The 25,034-nt window shown below is 39.6% G+C and overlaps 1 protein-coding gene and 1 pseudogene across 5 annotated transcripts in view; both read right to left on the bottom strand.

Moving 5' to 3' along the window:
- The window catches only part of PRKAA1 (protein kinase AMP-activated catalytic subunit alpha 1), a 46,634-nt gene extending 22,061 nt beyond the window's left edge, over positions 1-24,573 (bottom strand). For 3 of the 5 annotated variants that reach the window (XM_027101203.1, XM_027101208.1, XM_027101209.1), the window contains exon 1: positions 24,440-24,573. In XM_027101203.1, the coding sequence (XP_026957004.1) occupies positions 24,440-24,566 (127 nt within the window). In that variant the 5' untranslated portion in view covers positions 24,567-24,573. Of the gene's footprint in view, positions 1-23,107; positions 23,240-24,439 lie in introns of all 5 variants that reach the window. The other 2 variants (XM_027101206.1, XM_027101204.1) reach the window with 2 other exon arrangements.
- On the bottom strand, positions 8,792-10,236 carry LOC113617605 (non-histone chromosomal protein HMG-14 pseudogene; annotated as a pseudogene).
- Positions 24,574-25,034: the final 461 nt, after the last annotated feature.

Raw genomic sequence — 25,034 nt, 5'->3', positions numbered from 1 at the left:
AGCTTTAAATGACACAACAGACCAGATAGATTTAATTGATATTTATAGGACATTCCATCGAAAAACAGCAGATTACACTTTCTTCTCAAGTGCACACAGAACATTCTCCAGGATAGATCACATCTTGGGTCAGAAATCAAGCCTTGGTAAATTTAAGAAAATTGAAATCATATCAAGCTTCTTTTCTAACCACAACACTATGAGATTATAAATCAATTACAGGGAAAAAACGTAAAAAACACAAACACATGGAGGCTAAACAATACGTTACCAAATAACCAAGAAATCACTGAAGAAATCAAAGAGGAAATCAGAAAATACCTAGAGACAAATTGCAACGAAAACACGATGATCCAAAACCTATGGGATGCAGCAAAAGCAGTTCTAAGAGGGAAGTTTATACCAATACAAGCCTACCTCAAGAAACTAGAAAAATCTCAAAAAAAGCATCTAACCTTACACCTTAAGGAACTAAAGAAAGAAGAACAAACAAAACCCAAAGTTAGTAGAAGGGAAAAAATCAAAAAGATCAGAGCAGAAATAAGTGAAACAGAAACAAAGAAAACAATAGCAATCAATAAAATTAAAAGCTGGTTCTTCGAGAAGATAAACAAAATTGATAAACCTTTACCCAGACTCATCAAGAAAAAGAGGGAGAGGACTCAAATCAATAAAATTAGAAATGAAAAAGTAGAAGTTACAACAGACACTGCAGAAATACAAAGCATCACAAGAGACTACTACAAGCAACTCCGTGCCAATAAAAATAGAAAACCTGGATGGAATGGACAAATTCTTAGAAAGGTATAACCTTCCAATACTGAACCAGGAAGAAACAGAAAATACAAACAGACCAATCACAAGTAATGAAATTGAAACTGTGGTAAAAATATTCCAACAAACAAAAGTCCAGGACCAGATGGCTTCACAGGTGAATTCCATCAAACATTTAGAAAAGGAAGAGCTAACACCCATCCTTCTCAATCTCTTCCAAAAATTTGCAGAGGAAGGAACACTCCCAAAGTCCTTCTATGAGGCCACCATCACCATGATACCAAAAGCAGACAAAGATACTACAAAAAGAGAAAATTACACACCAATATCACTGATGAACATAGATGCAAAAATCCTCAACAAAATACTAGCAAACAGAATCCAACAGTACATTAAAAGGATCATACACCATGATCAAGTGGGATTTATCCCAGGGATGCAAGGATTCTTGCAATATATGCAAATCAATCAATGTGATACACCATATTAACAAATTGAAGGAGAAAAACCATATGATCATCTCAAGAGATGCAGAAAAAGATTTTGACAAAATTCAATACCATTTAGGATAAAAACTCTCCAGAAAGTGGGCATAGAGGGAACCTACCTCAACATAATAAAGGCCATATACAACAAACCCACAGCAAACATATTCTCAATGGTGAAAAACTGAAAGCATTCCCTCTAAGATCAGGAACAAGACAAGTATGTCCACTCTCACCACTATTATTCAACATAGTTTTGGAAGTCCTAGCCATGGCAATCAGAGAAGAAAAAGAAATAAAAGGAATACAAATTGGAATAGAAGAAGTAAAACTGTCACTGTTTGCAGATGACATGATACTATACATAAAGAATCCTAAAGGCTCTACCAGAAAACTACTAGAGCTAATATATGAATTTGGTAAAGTAGCAGGATACAAAATTAATGCACAGAAATCTCTTACATTCCTATACACTAACAATGAAAGATCAGAAAGAGAAATTAAGGAAACACTCCCATTCACCATTTCAACAAAAAGAATAAAATACCTAGGAATAAACCTACCTCAGGAGGTAAAAGACATGTACTCAGAAAACTATAAGACACTGATGAAAGAAATCAAGGACAACACAATCAGATGGAGAGATATACCATGTTCTTGGACTGAAAGAATCAACATTGTGAAAATGACTATACTACCCAAAGCAGTCTACAGATTCAATGCAATCCTATCAAATTACCAGTGGCATTTTTCACAGAACTAGAACAAGAAATCTCAAAATTTGTATGGAGACACAAAAGACCCCAAATAGCCAAAGCAAGCTTGAGAAAGAAAAATGGAGCTGGAGCAATCAGACTCCCTGACTTCAGACTATACTACAAAGCTACAGTAATCAAGACAATATGGTACTGGCACAAAAACAGAAATATAGATCAATGGAACAGGATAGAAAACCCAGAGATAAACCCATGCACCTATGGTCAACTAATCTATGACAAAGGAGGCAAGGATATACAATGGGGAAAAGACAGTCTCTTCAATAAGTGGTGCTGGGAAAACTGGACAGCTACATGTAAAAGAATGAAATTAGAACACTCCCTAACACCATACACAAAAATAAATTCAAAATGGATTAGAGACCTAAATGTAAGACCGGACACTATAAAACTACTGGAGGACAACATAGGAAAAACACTTTGACATAAATCACAGCAAGATCTTCTTTGATCCACCTCCTAGAGTAATGGAAATAAAAACAAAAATAAACAAATGGGACCTAATGAAACTTAAAAGCTTTTGCAAAGCAAAGGAAACTACAGACGACGAAGAGACAACCCTCAGAATAGGAGAAAATAGTTGCAAACAAATCAACGGACAAAGGATTAATCTCCAGAATATATAAACAGCTCATGCAGTTCAATATTAAAAAAACAAATAACCCAATCAAAAAATGGGCAGAAGGGACTTCCCTGGTGGCACAGGGGTTAAGAATCCACCTGTCAATGCAGGGGACACAGGTTCGAGCCCTGGTCCAGGAGGATCCCACATGCCACGGAGCAACTAAGCCTGTGCGCCACAACTACTGAGCCTGCACTCTAGAGCCTGCAAGCCACAAATACCAAAGCCCGCGTGCCACAACTACTGAAGCCCGCGTGCCTAGAGCCCATGCTCCCCAACAAGGGAAGCCACCATAATAAGAAGCCCGCACACTGCAGTGAAGAGTAGCCCCCACTCAACACAGTTAGAGAAAGCTCGCACGCAGCAACAAAGACCCAACACAGCCATAAATAAATAAATAAATAGGCAGAAGACCTAAATAGACATTTCTCCAAAGAAGACATACAGATGGCCAAGCAGCACATGAAAAGCTGCTCAACATCACTAATGATTAGAGAAATGCAAATCAAAACTACAATGAGGTATCATCTCACACCAGTTAGAATGGGCATCATCAGAATATCTATGAACAACAAATGCTGGAGAGGGTGTGGAGAAAAGGAAACCCTCTTGCACTGTTGGTGGGAATGTAAATTGATACAGCCACTATGGAGAACAGTATGGAGGTTCCTTAAAAAACTAAAAATAGAATTACCATATGACCCAGGCAATCCGACTACTGGGCATATACCCAGAGAAAACCATAATTCAAAAAGACATATGCACCCCAATGTTCATTGCAACACTATTTACAACAGCCAGGTCATGGAAGCAACCTAAATGTCCATTGACAGACGAATGGATAAAGAAGATGTAGTACATATATACAATGGAATATTACACAGCCATAAAAAGGAACGAAATTAGGTCATTTGTTGAGACGTGGATGGATCTAGAGACTGTCTTACACAGTGAAGTAAGTCAGAAAGAGAAAAACAAATATCATATATTAACGCATATATGTGGAACCTAGAAAAATGGTACAGATGAACTGGTTTGCAGGGCAGAAATTGAGACACAGATGTAGAGAACAAACTTATGGCTACCAAGGGGGGAAAGTAGTGGGGAGGGGGTGGTGTGATGAATTGCGAGATTGGGATTGACATGTACACACTAATATGTATAAAATGGATAACTAATAAGAACCTGCTGTATAAAAAATAAAATAAAATTCAAAAAGAAAATTAAAAATAAAAAAATTTTTCTTTAAATAATAAATAAGTAAAAAGAAACCAAGATGGTATTCAGTAAGAAGGGATCCAATATAGGAGAAAAAGAAGAGAATCCCCAATAAGGTAATGAAGCAAAGTCATAGGTAACAGCTGTGTAGAAGGCTGGAAGGCAACAAATCCAGAGAGAAATGTTGCAGAGGATCCAGGATGGTTATTTCTAGGGAGAAAAAAGAATAGACAGATAAATTATCTGACAGGTTTGAAAGTATGTAATGTTACATTGAGAAAGATCTTACAGAAGCATTTGAAGATGTGGAGAATTTAACCTTAGGTTAGAAGAAAACTAAGCAAATGAAAACGTGAGGTAAATTAATAACTCCAGGAAAAATGAAAAGTTCTATAAGTAAATATAGTCATAGTATTGGCTTAGCAGATAGTTTTTACACAGTCACAATTATGAAAACACCAAATATGGATTTTTTTTAAAGTGTGACATAATTATATTAGGAGAATGAGGGTGTAGAGGAAAAGGTACAAAAGAACTAAAGTCTTTGACCTGGAGGTTATTATGTTTAGTGAAGTAAGTCAGACAGACAGTCTCCTCAGCAAGTGGTGTTGGGAAAGCCAGACAGCTTCACGTAAATCAATGAAGTTCAAACACTCCCTCACACCATACACAAAAGTAAACTCTAAATGGCTTAAAGACTTAAATACGAGACATAATACCATAAAACTCCCTAGCAGAGAACATAGGCAAAATATTCTTTGACATAAATCATGGCAATATTTTCTTAGATCAGCCCAAGGCAAAAGAAATAAAAGCAAAAATAAACAAATGGGACCTAATCAAACATATACACTTTTGAACAGCAAAGGAAATGAAAAGACAACCTAAGCACTGGGAGAAAATATCTTCAAATGATAAGACCAATAAGGGCTTAATTTCCAAACTATACAAACAGCTCTCTCGATATCAAAAATATAAACAAGCCTATAAATATATATATATATATATGTATATATATATATATATAAACAAGCCAATCAAACAATGGCAGAAGACCTAAATAGAAATTTCTCCAAAGAAGACACAGATGGCCAATAGGCACATGAAAAGATGTTCAACATCTCTAATTATTAGAGAAATGCAATTCAAAACTGCAATGAGGTATCACCTCACACCGGTCAGAATGGCCATCATCAAAACATCTACAAATAATAAATGCAGGAGAGGGTGTGGAGAAAAAGGAACCCTCTTACACTGCTAGTGGGACTGTAGATCAGTGCAGCCACCATGGAAAACAGTAGGAGGGTCCTAAAACAACTAAAAATTGAACTACCATATGATCCAGCAATCCCACTTCTAGGCATATATCCAGAAAAGATGAAAACTCTAATTCAAAAAGATACATGCAGACTTCCCTGGTGGCACAGTGGTTAAGAATCCGCCTGCCAATGTAGGAGACACAGGTTTCAGCCCTGGTCCAGGAAGATCCCACATGCCGCAGAGCAGCTAAGCCCGTGCGCCACAACTACTGAAGCCCACACTCCTAGAGCCCATGCTCTGCAACAACAGAAGCCACCGCAATGAGAAGCCTGCGCACCGCAATGAAGAGTAGCCCCCGCTCGCTGCAACTAGAGAAAGCCCACACACAGCAACAAAGACCCAACGCAGCCAAAAATAAATAAATAAATTTATTTTTTTAAAAAAAAAGCATAAGAGGAGAAAGGCAAGTTCCTCCTAAGATGACACTGTTCCCAAAAGGCCAGAAAAAATTTAAAAAAAGAAGAAAAGATACATGCACCCCAACGTTCATAGCAGCACTATTTACAATAGCCAAGACATGGAAGCAAGCTAAGCGTCCATCAACAGATGAATGGATAAAGAAGATGTGATACACACACACACACATACACACACACACACACTCACACACACACACACATACACACACACACAGGAACATTACTCAGCCATAAAAAAGAATAAAATAATGCCATTTGCAGCAACATGGATGGACTTAGAGATTATCATATTGAATGAAGTCAGACAGAGAAAGACAAATATTATACGATATCACTTGAATGTGGAATCGAAAAATAATAAAAATGAACTTTTTTAAAAAACAGAAACAGATTCACAGACATAGAAAACAAACTTATAGTTACTCAAGGGGAAAGGATGGGAAGGGATAAATTAGGAGTATGGGATTAACAGATACCACTATATATAAAATAGATAAACAACAAGGATTTACTGTACAGCACAGGGAACTATATTCAATATCTTATAATAACTTACAATGGAAAAGAATCTGAAAAGGAATATATGTATATATATATATCCACAACACTTTGCTATATGCCTAAAACTAACACAGTATTGTAAATCAAGTATACTTCAATAAAATTTTTTTTAAAAATTTTAATAAAATAAAACTAGTGAATATAACAAAAAAGAAACAAACTCACAGATAAAGAGAACAAACCAGTGGTTACCAGTGAGGAGAGGGAATTGGGTAAGGGCAAGATAGGGATAGGGGATAAAGAGGTACAAACTACTATGCATAAAATAAATAAGCTACAAGGATATGTTATACAGCACAGAGAATATGACCAATATTTTATAATAACTATAAATGAAGTATAATCTATAAAAATTTTGAATCACTATGTTGTACATTGGAAACTAATATAATACTTTAAATCAACTATACCTCAATATAAAAATAAAATAACTTACGAACGAACTAAAATCCTCATCAACCATAATAAGAATTTAACAAAAAGTCTGTCAACAAGAATTAAGATAACTTTTATGCATGCATTATCAATTAGAAATGTGGAAGTTTTAAAAAAACAGGGCTTCCCTGGTGGCACAGTGGTTAAGAATCCACCTGCCAATGCAGGGGACACGGGTTCGAGACCTCATCCAGGAAGATCCCACATGCCGTGGAGCAACAAAGCCTGTGTGCCACAACTACTAAGCCTGTGCTCTACCGCCCGCGAGCCACAACTACTGAGCCCATGTGCTACAACTACTGAAGCCTGCGTGCCTAGAGCCCATGCTCTGCAACAAGAGAAGCCACCACACTGCAATGAAGAGTAGCCCCTGCTCGCCGCAACTAGAGAAAGCCCGTGCGCAGCAATGGAGACCCAATGCAGCCAAAAATAAAATAAATTAAATAAATTAAAATAAAATAAAATAAATAAAAAATTAAAATTTTTTTTAAAAAGATAAATACAAGAAGAAACAGCTAAGAGTTGAAAGTGGGGGTAGGAAATTGTTTTATAAATAGACCTCTTAGCACTATTTGATATTTTAACATATACATGTATTACTTTTCAAAAAAAATTTTTTTTTCAATTTTAAATAAGTGATTTAGAGTTTTAGTTTTTCAGGAAGAAAATGTTCTCTTCTAAATTAGAACATAGTTTGTAAGACCAATATCAAAGAGCTTTCCCTGGCAATCTTCATAATTACCAGCTGAAAATCAAGGGTAATGATAACAAGAAATCCTTCATGAGCTGAATTGTGTCTCTCCCCAAATTCATATGTTGAAGTCCTAATCCCTAGTACCTCAGAATGTGATAGTATTTGGAAATAAGGCCTTTAAAGAGATGACTAAGTTAAAATGAAACAGTTGGGGTAGGTCCTGATCCAACCTGACAAGTGTGCCTTTAGGAGGAAATATGGGTACACAGAGAAACAGCAGAGGTACACACAGGAAACCATGTGAGGACAGTGAGAGAAGGCAGCCATCTGCATGCTAAGGAGAGAGGCCTCAGAAGAAACCAAACCTTAATCTCAGACTTTTAGCCTCTAGACTGTGAGAAAATAAATTTCTGTTGTCAAAGCCATTCAGTCTGCAATATTTTTGTTATGGCAGCACTGGCAGACTAATATAATATTTTTTACTATTTCCAAATTGAAAACTCAGCATTGATATTTTAAACTCCTTGTATTTAAAACATTATTTTAAACAAAGAATTAGTCTCATTATTCCAATCTCAATAGACTTTCCTGCTTGATCTGGGACTTAGGAAGGAGCCGAGCCTGACCATCCTTTAAAAACCCCCAAGGACTAGGAACCACTGCAGGTTTTTAATCACGGGAGGAATGAGATAATTATTTTTTCTAAAAGAAAAAAAAAGACACATTGTTTGCTCCTCACTTAGTATGTGCTCTTGACGATTTAACAATAAGAAGTTTAGAATTTTAGAACTAAAGAGAACCTTACAGATCATCGGGTCCAATGGTTTTCAACAATTTAACATTTTTTTCCCCACCAAGCTAACCAAGACAATGAGTGAAGGGATCTTCTGCCCCATGAAACCCCCTGCAGCTGAGAGGGGTGGACAGGGGATGGGGTGGTTCCTCATTATTTTGAATTTTTTAAGCATTTGCTACTTTGCTTAAATATTTTAGTTAATAATGTTAAATTTAAGGTTAGGTTATACAGATATTTCACAATGGAAGAAAAAGTCTTTGTTAAATAAGACTCAAAGAAAAGTGTTTAAATCAGAGTCCTAACTCAGTCCCTTTCAAGAATGTAACTTGCCACCTAAGTTCACCTCCCATTTTGTCCGTATCCTTTCCTTTTTTTTTTTCATAATTGAGATTTTACTGGTTGTTTTGAGGATCAGCACAGACATTTAAATTGTATACGATTCTTTTTTTTTCTTGGCTGTGTTGGATCTTTGCTGCTGGGCACAGGCTTTCTCTAGTTGCAGCGAGCGGGGGCTACTCTTCTTTGCTGTGCGCAGGCTTCTCACTGCGGTGGCTTCTCTTGTTGCAGAGCATGGGGTCCAGGCGCGTGGGCTTCAGTAGTTGTGGCACACGGACTCAGCAGTTGTGGCGCACGGGCTCTAGAGTGCAGGCTCAGTAGTTGTGGTGCACAGGATTAGTCGCTCCGAGGCACATGGGATCTTCCCGGACCAGGGCTTGAACCCGTGTTCCCTGCATTGGCAGGCAGATTCTTAACCACTGTGCCACCAGGGAAGTTCCTAAATTGTATACATTTCTTAACATACGTACCAAAAATCTAAAAAATCATGTAGTTGTGATTCTTTTCTGAACAGTTATTCCAGTGACTTTCCAGCTTAAAATTTGGAGGCAAATTTTCCTTGACAGGGTATCAAGTACCAATATCTTCAAATACTGATATGCTGTTACATCGTAAGTCCCACTAATTCACAATTTAATATCATATACACTACATACTCAAATTGTCAATCGTTCAGAGCACATTAACAAAGTTACGAGAAAAACTGGACTACCACAACCAAAGATGTTACAGAGTACACAAAATTCTGACCAGGAGAGCCAAGATCAGGGAGTGAGTGGTTTGCTTTGGGAAACAATTCAACCAAAAACAACATGGGAAAAGAAGTAATTTCAAGTGTTTAAGACATTAAATGCACAACTGACTCCAAACTGCCATTTAGTATGCTTTGTATTATAGGATATAAAAGCTACCCCTCATCTGTGGAATGTTAAGCTGACTCCCAAGATAATCAAAGCCTTCCATATTCAATATCCCACTATTTTCTGGTTGTACCAAAAAACAACCAGCAAATGATTTCACCTCTTAAAAAAAAAGCATTTACACTTAAAAAATGGGATAAGGTGGGATTCCCTCCTTTTTAAAACTGTTTCTAGAACTACTAAAACACTTGCATTTACAAAATAGTTGATAAGAATATTCCTCTGGATTGTACAAGCAGGGAGACAGGGACCCCTGATAGGACCGGATGTGTGATATGAATCAGAGTTGCTTCTTTCTCTCCTGCTTCATCAGAGTCTGGGCTCTTCTCATTTTTAGTTTCTCTGTTTTCTGCAGGTAAGTCTTCTTTAGTCTCTTGGTTAGCCACTTCAGCCTGTTTTCCCTTTGCTCCCCTTTTCCCTTTTGTCTGCACTTTTTTGGCTGAAGATTTATCCTTTCCTGCTGCCTTTTTTGGCTTCGTTTCCACTTTTGCGGGAGCCGGTTTAACTGACAACCTCACCGATCTCCTCTCGGGCTCCTCCTCGGCGGAGCTGACCTTCCTCTTGGGCATTGTGGCGGAGGGGCGGGCATGTGCCGGGTGCCTGCGGGCCGCGGCACGCCGAGAGGCCGAGAGGCCGAGAGGCCGAGAGGCCGAGAGCCTTCGCGAAGCTGATGCTGGGACCCGCCCAGATCCTTTCTTAACTTTCACAATACTCCCACAATACAAATCTTCCCAGCACATGAGCAAATGTTCAACCGCAACATAGTCTAACCCAAAGGATTATCAGGGAATCATAAAGTAAAAGTGCCATTTTTTTTTAAAACATCTTTATTGGAGTATAATGCTTTACAATGGTGTGTTAGTTTCTGCTGTATAACAAAGTGAATCAGCTCTATGTATATACATATATCCCCATATCCCCTCCCTCTTGCGTCTCCCTCCCACCCTCCCTATCCCACCCCTCCAGGTGGTCACAAAGCACCAAGCTGATCTCCTTGTGCTATGCAGCTGCTTCCCACTAGCTATCTGTTTTACATTTGGTAGTGTATATATGTCCATACCACTCTCTCACTTCGTCCCAGCTTACCCTCCCCCTTTCCCGTGTCCTCAAGTCCATTCTCTACGACTACGTCTTTATTCCTGTCCTGCCCCTAGGTTCTTCAGAACCATTTTTTTCTTATATTCCATGTACATGTGTTAGCATACAGTATTTGTTTTTCTCTTTCTGACTTAATTCACTCTGTAGGATAGATTCTAGGTCCACCCACCTCACTACAAATAACTCAGTTTCGTTTCTTTTTATGGCTGAGTAATATTCCATTATATATATGTGCCACTTCTTCTTTATCCATTCATCTGTTTATGGACACTTAGGTTGCTTCCATATCCTGGCTACTGCAAATAGTGCTACAATGAACATTGTGGTACATGACTCTTTTTGAATTATGGTTTTCGCAGGGTATATGCCCAGTAGTGGGATTGCAGGGTGGTATGGTAGTTCTATTTTTAGTTTTTAAAGGAACCTCCATACTGTTCTCCATAGGGGCTGTATCAATTTACATTCCCAACAACAGTGCAAGAGGGTTCCCTTTTCTCCACACCCTCTCCAGCGTTTACTGTTTGTAGATTTTCTCATGATGGCCATTCTGACTGGTGTGAGGTGATACCTCATTGCAGTTCTGATTTGCATTTCTCTAATGATTAGTGACGTTGAGCATCCTTTCATGTGTTTGTTGGCAATCTGTGAAACACAAAAGACCCTGCATAGCCAAAGCAATCTTGAGAAAGAAAAACGGAGCTGGAGGAATCATGCTCCCTGACTTCAGACTATACTACAAAGCTACAGTAATCAAGACAGTATGGTACTGGCACAAAAACAGAAATATAGATCAATGGAACAGGATAGAAAGCCCAGATATAAACCCACGCACATATGGTCACCTTATCTTTGATAAAGGAGGAAAGAATATACAATGGAGAAAAGACAGCCTCTTCAATAAGTGGTGCTGGGAAAACTGGACAGCTACATGTAAAAGAATGAAATTAGAACACTCCCTAACACCATACACAAAAATAAACTCAAAATGGATTAAAGACCTAAATATTTAAAAAAAAAAGAAAAATCCTAAATATAAGGCCAGACACTATAAAACTCTTAGAGGAAAACACAAGCAGAACACTCTATGACATAAATCACAGCAAGATCCTTTTTGACCCACCTCCTAGAGAAAGGGAAGTAAAAACAAAAATAAACAAATGGGACCTAATGAAACTTGAAAGCTTTTGCACAGCAAAGGAAACCAGAAACAAGACGAAAAGACAGCCCTCAGAATAGGAGAAAATATTTGCAGATGAAGCAACTGACAAAGGATTAATCTCCAAAAAGTGCCATTTTTAAACTACTAAAATGTAAAGGGAATCTCTAACTTTTCTTGTAAGTACCATTTATATAGTTCACCTAATCTCACAACCATCCATGGCTGGCCAATAGACACATGAAAAGATGCTCAACATTGCTAATCATCAGAGAAATACAAATCAAAACCACAATGAGATATCACATCACACCTGTCAGAATGGCTGTCATCAAAAAGTCTACAAATATGGGCTTCCCTGGTGGCGCAGTGGTTGAGAGTCCGCCTGCCGATGCAGGGGACACGGGTTCGTGCCCCAGTCCGGGAAGATCCCACGTGCCGCAGAGCAGCTGGGCCTGTGAGCCATTGCCGCTGAGCTTGCACGTCCGGAGCCTGTGCTCCGCAACAGGAGAGGCCACAACAGTGAGAGGCCCGCATACCGCAAAAAAAAAAAAAAAAAGTCTACAAATAACAAATGTTGGCAAGGATGTGGAGAAAAGGGAACCCTTGTACACTGCTGGTGGGAATGCAAATTGGCACAGCCACTATGGAAAATAGTATGGCGGTTCCTCAGAAAACTAAAAGTAGAACTACCATATGATCCAGCAATCCCACTCCTGGGGTATATATCTGAAGAAAACAAAAACACTAATTCAAAAAGATACATGCACCCCAATGTTCATAGCAGCACTATTTACAATAGCCAACACATGGAAGCAACCTAAGTGTCCATCAACAGATGAATGAATAAATAAGATGTGGTATATATATATATATATCCATATATAACAATGGACTATTACTCAGCCATAAAAAGGAATGATATTTTGCCATTTACAACAACATGGATGCACCTGGAGGGTATTATGCTATGAAATAAGTCAGAAAGAAAGACAAATACTGTATATCATCACTTACACATGGAATCTAAAAAATAAAACAAACTGGTGAATATAACAAAACCGAAACAGACTCACAGATATAGAGAACAAACTAGTGGTTGCCAGTGGGGAGAGGGAAGTGGGAAGGGGCAAGACAGAGGTAGGGGAGGAACAGGTACAAACTGTGTATCAATATGAAATAAATAATCTACAAGGATATATTGTACAGCACAGGGAATATAGCTAACATTTTATAATAACTTTAAATGGAGTATAAATCTATAAAAATTTTGAATCACTATGTTGTATACCTGAAATGAATATAATACTGTAAATCAACTATACCTCAATTAAAAAAAAAAAAAGAACCATTCATAGCTAAGAAATTATAGAAGCTTTCTGAAAGATGGCACGGTAGCATAATGCACTGGATATATTGCCATCAAAACATCATTAAAATATATATGAAACCAGTGAGGAAGAAAAACCTATAGTCACAGCTGAAATGAACTGTAGAAATCAAGCACATTCTAATTTCTGATAAGGTTTTCTACAGTCTCCAGTACCAATCAGATGTGATTAAGAGGAGTCAACTTGACTGTTAAACCCTAATTCAGGAAGTATCTTCTTTCTGAGCCCTAATTTATTGATACTGAGTAAGTACTAATCTCATCTGTCCCAACTACCCCCAAAACTCCAAGCATGGCTTAGTAGGAACCTTTTCCCTTTAACTGCACAACTGAAACAGAACTGGGAAATAGCAACAATACCAGTTAATATTGGCAGAATCCATTTGGGTCTAAACTCCAATTCATCAACTGGTTGATGAAACTCCAATTCATTGACCAGTCTCCTCTTATACCATACTCTGCTTATTTTCAACCCCAATTAACTTTAAGAAATAATTAGGGCTTACTGAAACTCTTGATGTACATTCTGTCATGAAATAAGGACCTGGAATAGGAAATGCAAAGCATTCTCTCAAATTCATTCATTTGGCCTTATGTATGGAGCATCTACTATATGCCAGTTAACGCTGCCAGGGAAAGTACCAGTGGAAAGCAGCCTGGGTCCCTGGGACGTTCCTGGCCTCTGAAGAGGACCAAAGTAACTGTAAGGTAAGAAACACCAAAACGAGTCCCAAAGAATTAAACAAGCAAACAAAAAGAATGGACATTAATAATGCTCACTTGAGAAATATGTGAATGTTCTAGGAAAATTATTAACTATTTCATGATGATAAGAAAATAAAGAAGTTATGAAATAAGAGAGTGCAAGACAAACTTTACAACAGAACAACTAAAATCATTTAGAAAGCAGTAAGTTGCAGCAGATATGTGACAGAAAATTTTATGGAGCACATACCAAAAAGTTAGGAAAAAATTAGCAAGAGCAGGAGGGAAGGTGATAGACAAGGCATAGGGAATCAAGTAAAATTCAACTCATGAGTAATAAGGAGTAGAATATCATTCCACCTATAAATAATAGATGCCCCCCCCCCAAAAAAATAAAGAAGGCAGAATAAACAGAATGAAATCAATCACCAGACAATCAAGGTATAGCTAAACTTTTTTCTAAAACTTGAGCATTTCATCAAATTATAAATTAATTAGAAGTATAGAGGCATAACTTCTTCACTTTTGAAACAGTGGAAGAAATCACAAAAGTGTGATTGCATAAATATTCAAACAAAAATTAAGACAATGTCAGGGAGGGGGAAGGTGTCATGACAACAACTGTAAAGAGATCATTCAAATTCTCACACATACACAGACATTCCAAACTAAGTCAATAGGCAGAGTACATGATCAGTTTGGGGTTTTTTGTTTTTGTTTTAATATTTATTTATTTATTTGGTTACACTGGGTCTTAGTTGTGGCAGGCAGGCTCCTTAGTTGTGGCATGCAAACTCCCAGTTGCTGCATGCATGTGGGATCTAGTTCCCTGACCAGGGATAGAACCCAGGCCCCCTGCGTTGGGAGTGTGGAGTCTTAACCACTGCACCACCAGGGAAGTCCCAACAGTTCGGTTCTTTTAATGGAATATTAGTATAATAATTCCTTTTTCATGGCTGTGTAAACCAACAGTACATTTTAGGGCAATAAAAAGGCAATTAATGTCCTAGAATAGCATTAAAGGTGCTATTTCATTTTTGTTTTAATTTGTTGTTCCTGGACTTGTAATTTAACTTAGAATTAAGTAAATGAAAAAATGTGCATAAATATGTTTATTACAGTGTCTTATATAAGAACAAATACTGCAATTAACCTAAATGACCAATTTCAGAGAACAGTTTAACATATTGTCATTCCAACATAACAGACTCTCATAGAAAAACTACATGAAATGCTCTCATAAACATGAAAAGAACAAACAAAAATTGTATATGTATTCTACATTTTCCAGCTATACAAAAATATTTACATAAAAATGATAATGTGCCATAATTAAAAGTTATTCTACTCTGGTCTTTTTTTCAAATTTTACTTACTTTTTAATATTCTATTCAATTAAGAAAAATTTCAAAGAGAAGGAAAAAACAATGATAGGTATTAACAGATTCATCTTTTTCAGGAGTAGGGCTAAGCACCCAATTCCACTTCCACATGAGAAGGCAATCTGTGTACAGAGCATGGGCTTTGCAGTCACAAAGATCTGGGCTTTGGTCCTGCATGAAGGTATTTACTAAATGTTTGACTTGAACAAGTTAAATTACTTCAACCTTCTATTCAAAATCAGAATACCACGTACTCCATGAGGGTGACATGAAGTAGGCTTTGTAAAGCACTTTCCATAGTGACCGGCACAGTTAAGTGCTCAATAAAGAAAGGATGGCTATTGCTATTCAGGGTTATATATTCTCCATTGCTTCCAAACCTGTCCCCCATTCCTAGCTAATCAGTCCTAAATTTTCTGATTTAATCCTATATAGCCAATCTTATCTCAGCTCTTTGATTTGTCCCTTTTATCCACTTAGATCCAGGTACATAATAAGTACTAAATAAATAATAGCTGTAATTTCTATGCATCTAGTTTCCATTCCCATAAGCTTCAATCTCACTAACCTGCTCCATCCTCCTCTATCCCATCAATACCAGAGATTTCTAGCTTCCAAAGTTCAACCCATTTCCTAACTTTGGTTAATTTTCAACATAATATTGCTAGACATATATATACATAGTGCCAAGTCCTTGACAGGGATTTCACCGACTACCCAAAAACTATAGAAACACTTATTCTGTCATAGAAGAGCACAGAGGTGAAAACAGGTTCATTTGACTTAAGTTGAAATCAGATTTTTTTAAATGACTACTACTTTTTAACATATAAATCTAGTTGATTTATAATACACAATTAAGGTGTACAACTCACTAGTTAATATTCATGACATACCCACTTTGTACCCAAACATACTGACTCCAACTCTCACCAACCCTGGAAGACTAGTATTATTAGCAACACTTTACAAGTAACTGAGGCACAGGAAGATGAAATAACTTGCCCAAAGTTACACAGCTAGTGACTGACAAAGCAAAAATACAAAGCCAGATCTGTCTCAAAAACTTGTGCTTTTTCCAAAAAGGGTAAGTGAAATGTGATATTTTTAAAAAGATAATCCTCAAAAGAATATTACGTAGTATAATAATACTAAATATCCTTTTAATAAAACATAAATAGTAGAAGTTGAACATATAAGCAGAACCCTTAATTTACAGTCTTGTAGTTTTGAAAAGAATAATAGAGTGAATTCCCCATACTAATAAGACTTATTCTAAAAATTCATTCATATATTTAAGAAATAGTTATTGAGCACCTGCACCTACTATGTGCCAGACACTGCTACTATGACCTTTCTCTTGTATATGAAAAATAAATCCAGTCTAATAAAAACCTGCTTCCTATTGATTTCAATGTTTTAATACAAGATACCAAAGAAGACATTTTATTCATTTTATTAAACCAGTTTAAAAGTTACTCAAGGGCTTCCCTGGTGGCACAGTGGTTGAGAGTCCGCCTGCCGATGAAGGGGACACGGGTTCGTGCCCCGGTCCGGGAAGATCCCACATGCCGCAGAGCGGCTGGGCCCGTGAGCCATGGCCGCTGAGCCTGCGCGTCCAGAGCCTGTGCTCCGCAATAGGAGAGGCCACAACGGTGAGAGGCCCGCTTACCACAAAAATTTTTTTTTTAAATTTTAAAAAGTTACTCAAAAAGTACAATTGATCCTTGAACAACACGGGTTTGAACTGCAACAGTCCATTTATACTAGGACTTTTTTTCAGTAAATAAACATTCAGCCTCCCTCTCCCCATATGCAGAACCTGAGGGTATGGAGAGCCGACTGTACTATGTCACTTAATATAAGGGACTTGAGCATCCACAGACGCTGGTATCCTCAGGGACTCCTGGAACCAATCCCTCACAGATACTGAGGGATGACTGCATCATAAGGGAGACATTAAGAACATAAAACTAAAAGTACCTAGGGATTTCCCTGGCGGTCCAGTGGTTAGGACTCAGGGCTTTCACTGCCAGGCCCTGGGTTCAGGCTCTGGGTTCAAGCCCTGGTCAGGGAACTAAGATCCCGCAAGCTGTGCACCACGGCCAAATAAATAAACAAATAAAAGCACATAAACTGTAATGGCAAGTGCAGTGGGTTGAAAAGTGTCCCCCTCCCCACAAACTCACGTCTACTATATCCACAGAATGGGATCTTATTTGGAAATAGGGTCTTTGGGGGTGTACTTAGTTAAGGATCTCAGGATGAAATCATCCTAGATGTAGGGTGGGCTCTATGTCTAATGACTGGTGTCCTTATAAGAAAAGGAGAGAACACAGGCACACACACACAAATGGGGCCATGTGAAGACAAGCAGAGAATGGAGCTTTGCTACCACAAGCCAAGGAACACCAGGAGCCACCAGAAGCTGGAAGAGGCAAGAAATAGATTCTCCCCTAAAGCCTTCAGAGGGAGTGTAACCCTACTAAACCCTTGATTTCGGACTTATGGCCTCCAGAACTCCAAAACAATTTCTGTTGTTTTAAGCCACCCAGTTTGTGGTACTTTGTTACTGCAGCCCTAGGAAACTGATAAGTTTATGATATTCACCATTAAAATCAACAAGTTAACAAAAGTAATCTTTTTTGAAAACAGGTTTTCTAAACTGAACTACACATGTCCAAGAATTCTTTTTTTTTAAAATAAATTTATTTATTTTTGGCTGCATTGGGTCTTCATTGCTGCGCGCAGGCTTTCTCTAGTTGCGGCGAGCGGGGGCTACTCTTCGTTGCAGTGCGTGGGCTTCTCATTGTGGTGGCTTCTCTTGTTGCAGAGTATGGGCTCTAGGCATGTGGGCTTCAGTAGTTGTGGCTCACTGACTCTAGAGCACAGGCTCAGTAGTTGTGGCGCACGGGCTTAGTTGCTCCACAGCATGTGGGATCTTCCTAGACCAGGGATTGAACCCATGTCTCCTGCATTGGCAGGTGGATTCTTTTTTTTATATATAAATTTATTTATTTTATTTATTTATTTTTGGCTGTGTTGGGTCTTCGTTGCTGCACATGGGCTTTCTCTAGTTGCGGCGAGCAGGGGCTACTCTTCATTGCAGTGAGCGAGCTTCTCATTGCGGTGCACGTGTCGTGGAGCACGGGATCTAGGCGCATGGGCTTCAGTAGTTGCAGCATATAGGCTCAGTAGTTGTGGCTCGCGGGCTCTAGAGCACAGGCTCAGTAGTTGTGGAGCGTGGGCTTAGTTGCTCGGCAGGCGGATTCTTAACCACTATGCCACCAGGGAAGTCCCATCCAAGAATTCTTAAATGGAACACAGTGATGATGGGGAACCAAGCAAATGTTCACCTTGTATGAGCATCAGTTACTCCCTATGCCCACACACAGTGACATCCATGGCAGTTACTTCTTGCTCCCAGACTATTATGTTCCAGCTCCTAGGGTTCTCTGCTTTTTCAAGTTGTGTCTCATCCTTCAAAGACTATCAGGAGTCAACTCACAGCCTCCTCTCCAATGTTCTAATTTCAGGATTCTAAGTTTCTATGGGCTAGAAAAAATCATAAAACTAAAATTATTAGAATAGACTTTCTAAAGTATGCTCTACAAAACACTAGGACTGGAGACTCTCCACAGAAAAAGATTTCATAATCAAGGAGTCTGGGAAAGGATGTCTGCTCTCCCTTTTGGAAACTCATTATACATATTAATATAGTAATGGCTCTAAAGAGCCCTGCCATAAAGAAGCCTATCAAACGTTTAACCTGGTATTTCCCAGTCTTAATTGGATACAGGTTTTTCCCTCAGAAGTTTTAAAACATGTTGGGCTTCCCTGGTGGCGCAGTGGTTGAGAGTCCGCCTGCCGATGCAGGGGTCATGGGTTCATGCCCCGATCCGGGAAGATCCCACATGCTGCGGAGCGGCTGGGCCCGTGAGCCATGGCCGCTGAGCTCTGCGCGTCCAGAGCCTGTGCTCCGCAACGGGAGAGGCCACAACAGTGAGAGGCCCGCGTACCGCAAAAAAAAAAAAGTTTTAAAATATGTCCCAACATTGATTCTCTAAATATCTTCTCTTTCAGAGTAGGCAGTATCTCCTATTATTTTTCTCCCTTTTTCCTCCCAGCAAAATCTTACTAATTTAAGGCCATAATATAATATGTCATGTTTTCCTTACTTGTAAGAACACAGATATCTGCCTTGAACCCAACTGCCAACGTACTTCAGCATTAGAATTTCAGTAGCGTAATACTTTTGAAAATATAGTCACCTTATTATAGCTTAGGAAACACATTATCACATTCGATCCTCACAATAAACCTATGATACAGGTAACATGAGACTCTGGGAGATTAATTTGTTGAAGTAAAGCTATTAACTGATCAAGTTGGAACCGGTCTTCTAATTAGAAATATTCCAAGTCTTGGACCTCTCCACTCTACCCCACCATCAAAGTGCAGTGGGAAGGGAAAAAAAGCCTTGGCACAATATCAAAACCTGAACTTTTTCTCAAAACTAGGCTAAAGATTCTCCAGCGACTTAACTCAGTTACAGCCAAATTAACTGCTGCTCCATAAGTCAATCAGTGCGGTAAATGGACTTTGTCAGGAATATGCATTACTAAGATATTTCTCCCCTTTTCCAAAGCTCAAAACGTTACTCTTCAGACTGTCACTGTTTTACAGTAATGCTAAGATGTTGCTTTTAAGTGAAATGGAAGACAGGTATTTCTGCCATGAAAGACTTGAGTCATTCCCAGCAAAGGTTACCAGAATTCACAATGTCTCCCGCACAACAAAAGCAACAGATGAGTCAACTAAATATTAGCTAACAACCTGTTATTGCTTTCTAAAGGGAACTTTGTCTAACTGTAGAACAGTGTAACAGATGCTCTTCTAATCAGCTATGTAATCCTGAAGTAAAACAAGATCATACTTTGAAAGAGAGAATTTTAAATACTGATAAAGAGACGCCACAAAGATGGAAATATTTATAAAGATATTCTAATCACCCAACTATTTCATTCTCACTCTAAAATTGAGAAAAAAAAATCTCACTGCTAAAAGTATCAGGGAAATAACTTAATCCTAGAGAGAGATGAGTTTTAAAAGCTATAGGTGGAAATGTGAGAAAGGTACCTTTCCTTAACCAAACATTTCAGGCATCCCAAAAGGCAAGCCAAATACCCATGTTCCACCCAACAGTAGCTTAAGCAGTAAAACATTAACAGATGCAACTGAAGCCCAGTCTGACTCCTCCCAGATTCCTTTCTCCTTTCTCTCTCCCTAGAGGTTACCACTATCTTGAATGTGGTGTTTGTCTTTCCCACAGGTATGAATCCATAAATGATACAGTAACAATGTTTTTCATATGGTTATTTTACAAATTTAATTTTATATATTCTTTTGAATACATAATACCTGCACTACACAATTCAAAACTATAAAAAGATATACAGTGACATGTCCCTCTGCTACCTAGTTCCCCTCCCCTGAACAACTAATGTAACAGTTTCGTGTGTATCTTTAAAGAGACACTCTATACATATGCAAGTAGTTACACTTACTTTAATTTGTCCCTGCTCTTTATACACAAATGGTAGGAATACTATATACTTTGTTCTACTATCCCCTTATTTTTTCCTCTTAAAAATACAGATTGGAGGGCTTCCCTGGTGGTGCAGTGGTTGAGAGTCCGCGTGCCGATGCAGGGGACACGGGTTCGTGCCCCGGTCTGGGAGGATCCCACATGCCGCGGAGCAGCTGGGCCCGTGAGTCATGGCCGCTGAGCCTGCGCGTCTGGAGCCTGTGCTCCGCAATGGGAGAGGCCACAACAGTGAGAGGCCCGCGTACAGCAAAAAAAAAACCAAAAAAAACCACATTGGAAACTGTTCCCTGTATTATATGAAGTCGCTTGCTTTTTTTTCCTTTTTTCCTAATATCTGCAAGGTATACCACTATGGATAAACCATAATTTATCTATTGTCCTACTAGAAAGGTTACTTCCAATCTTTTGTATTTATAAACAATATGATAATGAATAACTCATTATTTCATACACCTATAGGATAAATTCCTAGAAGTTGAATTGCTGGGTTAACTTTAATAAATACTGTCATACTCTATAGAGGTGGTACAAATTTGTACTCCTACCAGTAATGCATGAGTGTTTTTGCATGTTTTTAAATTTTATATGAATAACATGACTATATATATTCTTCAACTTCTTGTTTTTGTGGCCTAACCTTATATACTTGAAATTCACCCATGCCGATATATATAGCTCTAATTCACATATCGATTTTTTACTTCAAGAAGCTTTTAAGTAACTTCTTTGATTCATTCAAAGAGTCACCTATTTATCTTAAATTGCAGTTTTATATAGAAATACTCACCAAATTAATAAATAGATTGTATGTATAAACAACTCATTTGCCAAAGACTACCCACCCTACTAAAGAGGCATCTTCTTTTGGAAAACTAACAAAAACTGTCATTTAAATTTACTGCAGTAGTAACATGACTCTGTTCATCCATGCTTTTATAATTGTTCTGGGAGGAAAGGGGACTAGACCCCACAAGGGAGTGGAGACTAACACCTTGACAACCGGGGAGCGGGGGGCGGGGGGGGGGGAGAAAAAAGTATCTTGGAAATAAGATAATTCAAGCATAATCCCAAACTAACCCTAGCTGTCTATTTAAAGTTTCCCCTCAAAATGTTACCATTAAATTACCAAAGGATCTTTTTTAAACCTGTAACAAGAAACAAAATAATTCATATGAATTTAAAGTCCTCTCTGCACCCCCCCCCATAAGTTTCCTATAAGATGGAATACCATATCGGGAATTTTTCTGCATATCTGTATAACATCCTCTATTAGACTCCTTTTCTATGTTAAATTTAGCAATGTGTATGACTAATTTTAAAACCTCTAGCTAATCCAAATTGTCTCCATTGAAATATGTGGCTAATCATATAATTTATAAGAATTCCTGTCAAATTCTTGGCTACTGTAAGTTACCATCGTCACCACTACAGTGGCTATTTTTGCTTGCTCACTGGGCAGCTATGTCCCCCTTCCTCTCTTCTAAAAAAAACCCATTTCTGTGTAGGTATCTACTCTGTCCCCCCATACTATTCAAGTACTTCAGAAGAAGATGCCCCCCCACACACACACACGTCCAGGAGTGGGCCATATTCCTCTAAGGGTAATACCATCTCTCCTGCTAGTGCCTACTTATAGCAACACAAGCCTAAGCCAGTTAGCACATGGTATCCCTGGCCAGAGGGAATGATTGAGCCAATGAGACTCTTGAGGGCTATGCTGGGGCTTCCTTGCTCTGGACAGAGAACCACAGAAAGAGATGTTCTTGGCTAGGCTGAATTGGATTTTCTTATTTGGGACAGAAAGCATCCCAACTGTTTAACAACTTTAAAAAATGCACTGGTTGAAGATTTTGACCACCATCAATTAACGTATTTATGAACAAATGAACCATATCTATAAAACCTATGATCCTTTGACGAATACTGGCCTTTCTATATTTGGAAAGATTGTTGACTTTGACAGTGTGTGGTATTTCAAGAGAAGCACATGTGGAGGAGCGAAGGTTAAGGAATAGCAGTCACTGGAGGGATTCAAGGCACAGCCACATCACAGATCAAACCCAGGAAATGAGAAATATCCTCTTGCTTTCCTATCTGCCATGCCAAAAGCCACCTAGCCAATAAGAAAGTGAGACCTGACTCTGCTCAGGTCTATATTAGGAAAACAATGAGTATCCTAATCCAAACAGAACTCTGGGAGGGGTGAAGGCATCAAAACTGTTATTACTATTTGGGTGGCATTAATGAGTATTTCTTACAAATACTTATAAACTGAAAGTTTGTAATTGCTAACAAGTAAAGAGACAACATCACCAAAAATAAATAACTTCAGAAGCACAGAAACATCTTACTGGCCTAATACAGACCCACCCTAATGGCTGTTATTACCCTATTCTGGCATTTGCTTCTTACTTTCTTACATTGTTGGCCTTGCTGATTTTCTTAAGAAGGTTTAGGCAGTTGCTTCCCTGTGGGCTATACAGCAATTTTCCAGTTCTATGACTCAGAAAGAGCAAGAGAAGGAAGGGCTCTCCTCTTCCATCCCTAGATAAAATCAGAAAATGTTTATTTAGCTCCGATAGAGCAAGGCTCAGTTAGTTAATTCACTGTACAGACTTTCACAAACTTTTTTCTCTTTCAAGTCAAATATTTACCAAGAGCTTAGTATATGCAAGTCACAGGCTATTTATCCAAAGCCAATGCATGAATTATTTTTATCAGTTCCATACTTCCTTCCTCTACATCCCTAATAATAAAGTCAAATATGTTGAAGGAAAAAATATTTATGCCTCACAAAATTTGCAATTAAACTTTTTGTTCCAGCATTGGTGGACTGGAGAGCAAGTTTGTTATTTCCGGAATACTGTATTGAAACACAAGGGTAAGCGATTCCACTTTTTAAAGAAAAATTTTTTTCAAGTAATGTACATAAAACTATTAATTAAAATATAAATATCCTGTGAAAATAAACGGAAACTAACTGCATCAGTGAATTAATAAACACTATCTGGAAGCAAAATCTGCACTGCCTACCAGGTTTGGTAATTCAGAAACACTGAAGGCACGGCGTCTGCTTTCAGACCATAAACCAAGGATCGCAAATACATGTAGGACCAGTTTATATTCATTAACTGCTCCGAAAAAAATTAGTGATCCTTTCCGGCAAAATGGCCTTTTTTTTTTTTTTTTAACTCTGTAAACTACTCCCCAAAGCAACCTTACTTCGGGGGAACACATTTCACACTTGAGAATCAGCCAGGGCAGGTAAGTCAACAGCCTTCTGAAGAGGACGGAAATATGGACAATGCCGAGGACGGCCAGGGAACCGATGGGCTGGCCCTGAGCCGAGGGATCACAGCTGGGACGAACGGCGGGCCGCCTCTCCAGGGTTCCCGGCCAAGACCCCGGCGCCCCCACCCAGCTAAGGGAGCGAGTAGTGCAGCCCCCGACCGTCAGGCCTGGGAAAGTTCGCACCTCTGCATCCCCGCCCCTCGCACGGACGAGCCCCTCCGGCCGTCGCACCGTCGCCATGGCGACCAGTCCCCACCCCACCCCCGCCCTCCCAGGGGGCGCCGCTCCGCAGTCCCGCCGTGGCCTCCGGCTCTACTCCGGCCGGAGCCTGGACAGGGACTGCCGAGCCCGGGGGACGAGGAACGCAAGGGGCGGGGGAGGATGAAGAGATGCGAAAGGCGGAAGTCACTCGGATCCCGGGCTGGGGCCGAGCCTCGCCCCGGAGGTCCTCACCCTTCACTTTGCCGAACGTCCCGACCCCCAGCGTGTCTCCCAGGATGTAGTGGCCGATCTTCACCCGCCCGTCGTGTTTCTGCTTCTCGGCTGTCGCCATCTTTCTCCAGGAACTGAGTCTGCGCATGGCGCCGCGGGAGGGGGCGGAGGGGGCGGGCAGGGCCTCGCCGGGGGCGGGCGGGGAGAGGGTGGGGACGCGGGAGGGGAGCCGCGTAGCCGAGCCACCGCCCTGCGCCGTCCGCCGCGTCCCCGCAGCCAGCCGTCGGGCGCAGACGCTCCCCCTGGCGGGGCTGGCGGGGGTCTCTGGGAGGGGCCCCGGTACCTCGCTCCATGCCCTGCATCCTTGCGGCATGGGGCGCCCGCCCACCTGCGCGCGGGAGGGGGCTTCCTGGATTGCAGAGAAGGGCCGCAGCCCCTCGGCTCCTTTCCTCTGGCGGAGTCTCTACAGGCAGTGGTCTCCCCTAATTATTACTCCGGAGTCGTGGGGACCCGCTCCCCTTCCTATTCCAAGGTGGGGAGATGGGCACTGGGGAAGTTGCTTGGGTAAGGCAGATATGTGGCTTGTTATCAGTGCAGCGTGAATTGAAACATGGCT

This window comes from Aethalodelphis obliquidens, unplaced genomic scaffold (genome assembly GCF_003676395.1).
Source record: "Aethalodelphis obliquidens isolate GAN/ISIS:26980383/991018 unplaced genomic scaffold, ASM367639v1 scaffold4, whole genome shotgun sequence".
Lineage (NCBI taxonomy): Eukaryota > Metazoa > Chordata > Mammalia > Artiodactyla > Delphinidae > Aethalodelphis > Aethalodelphis obliquidens.
Note: the sequence above shows the minus strand (reverse complement) of the source record. Positions and strands in the feature narration are given on the sequence as shown.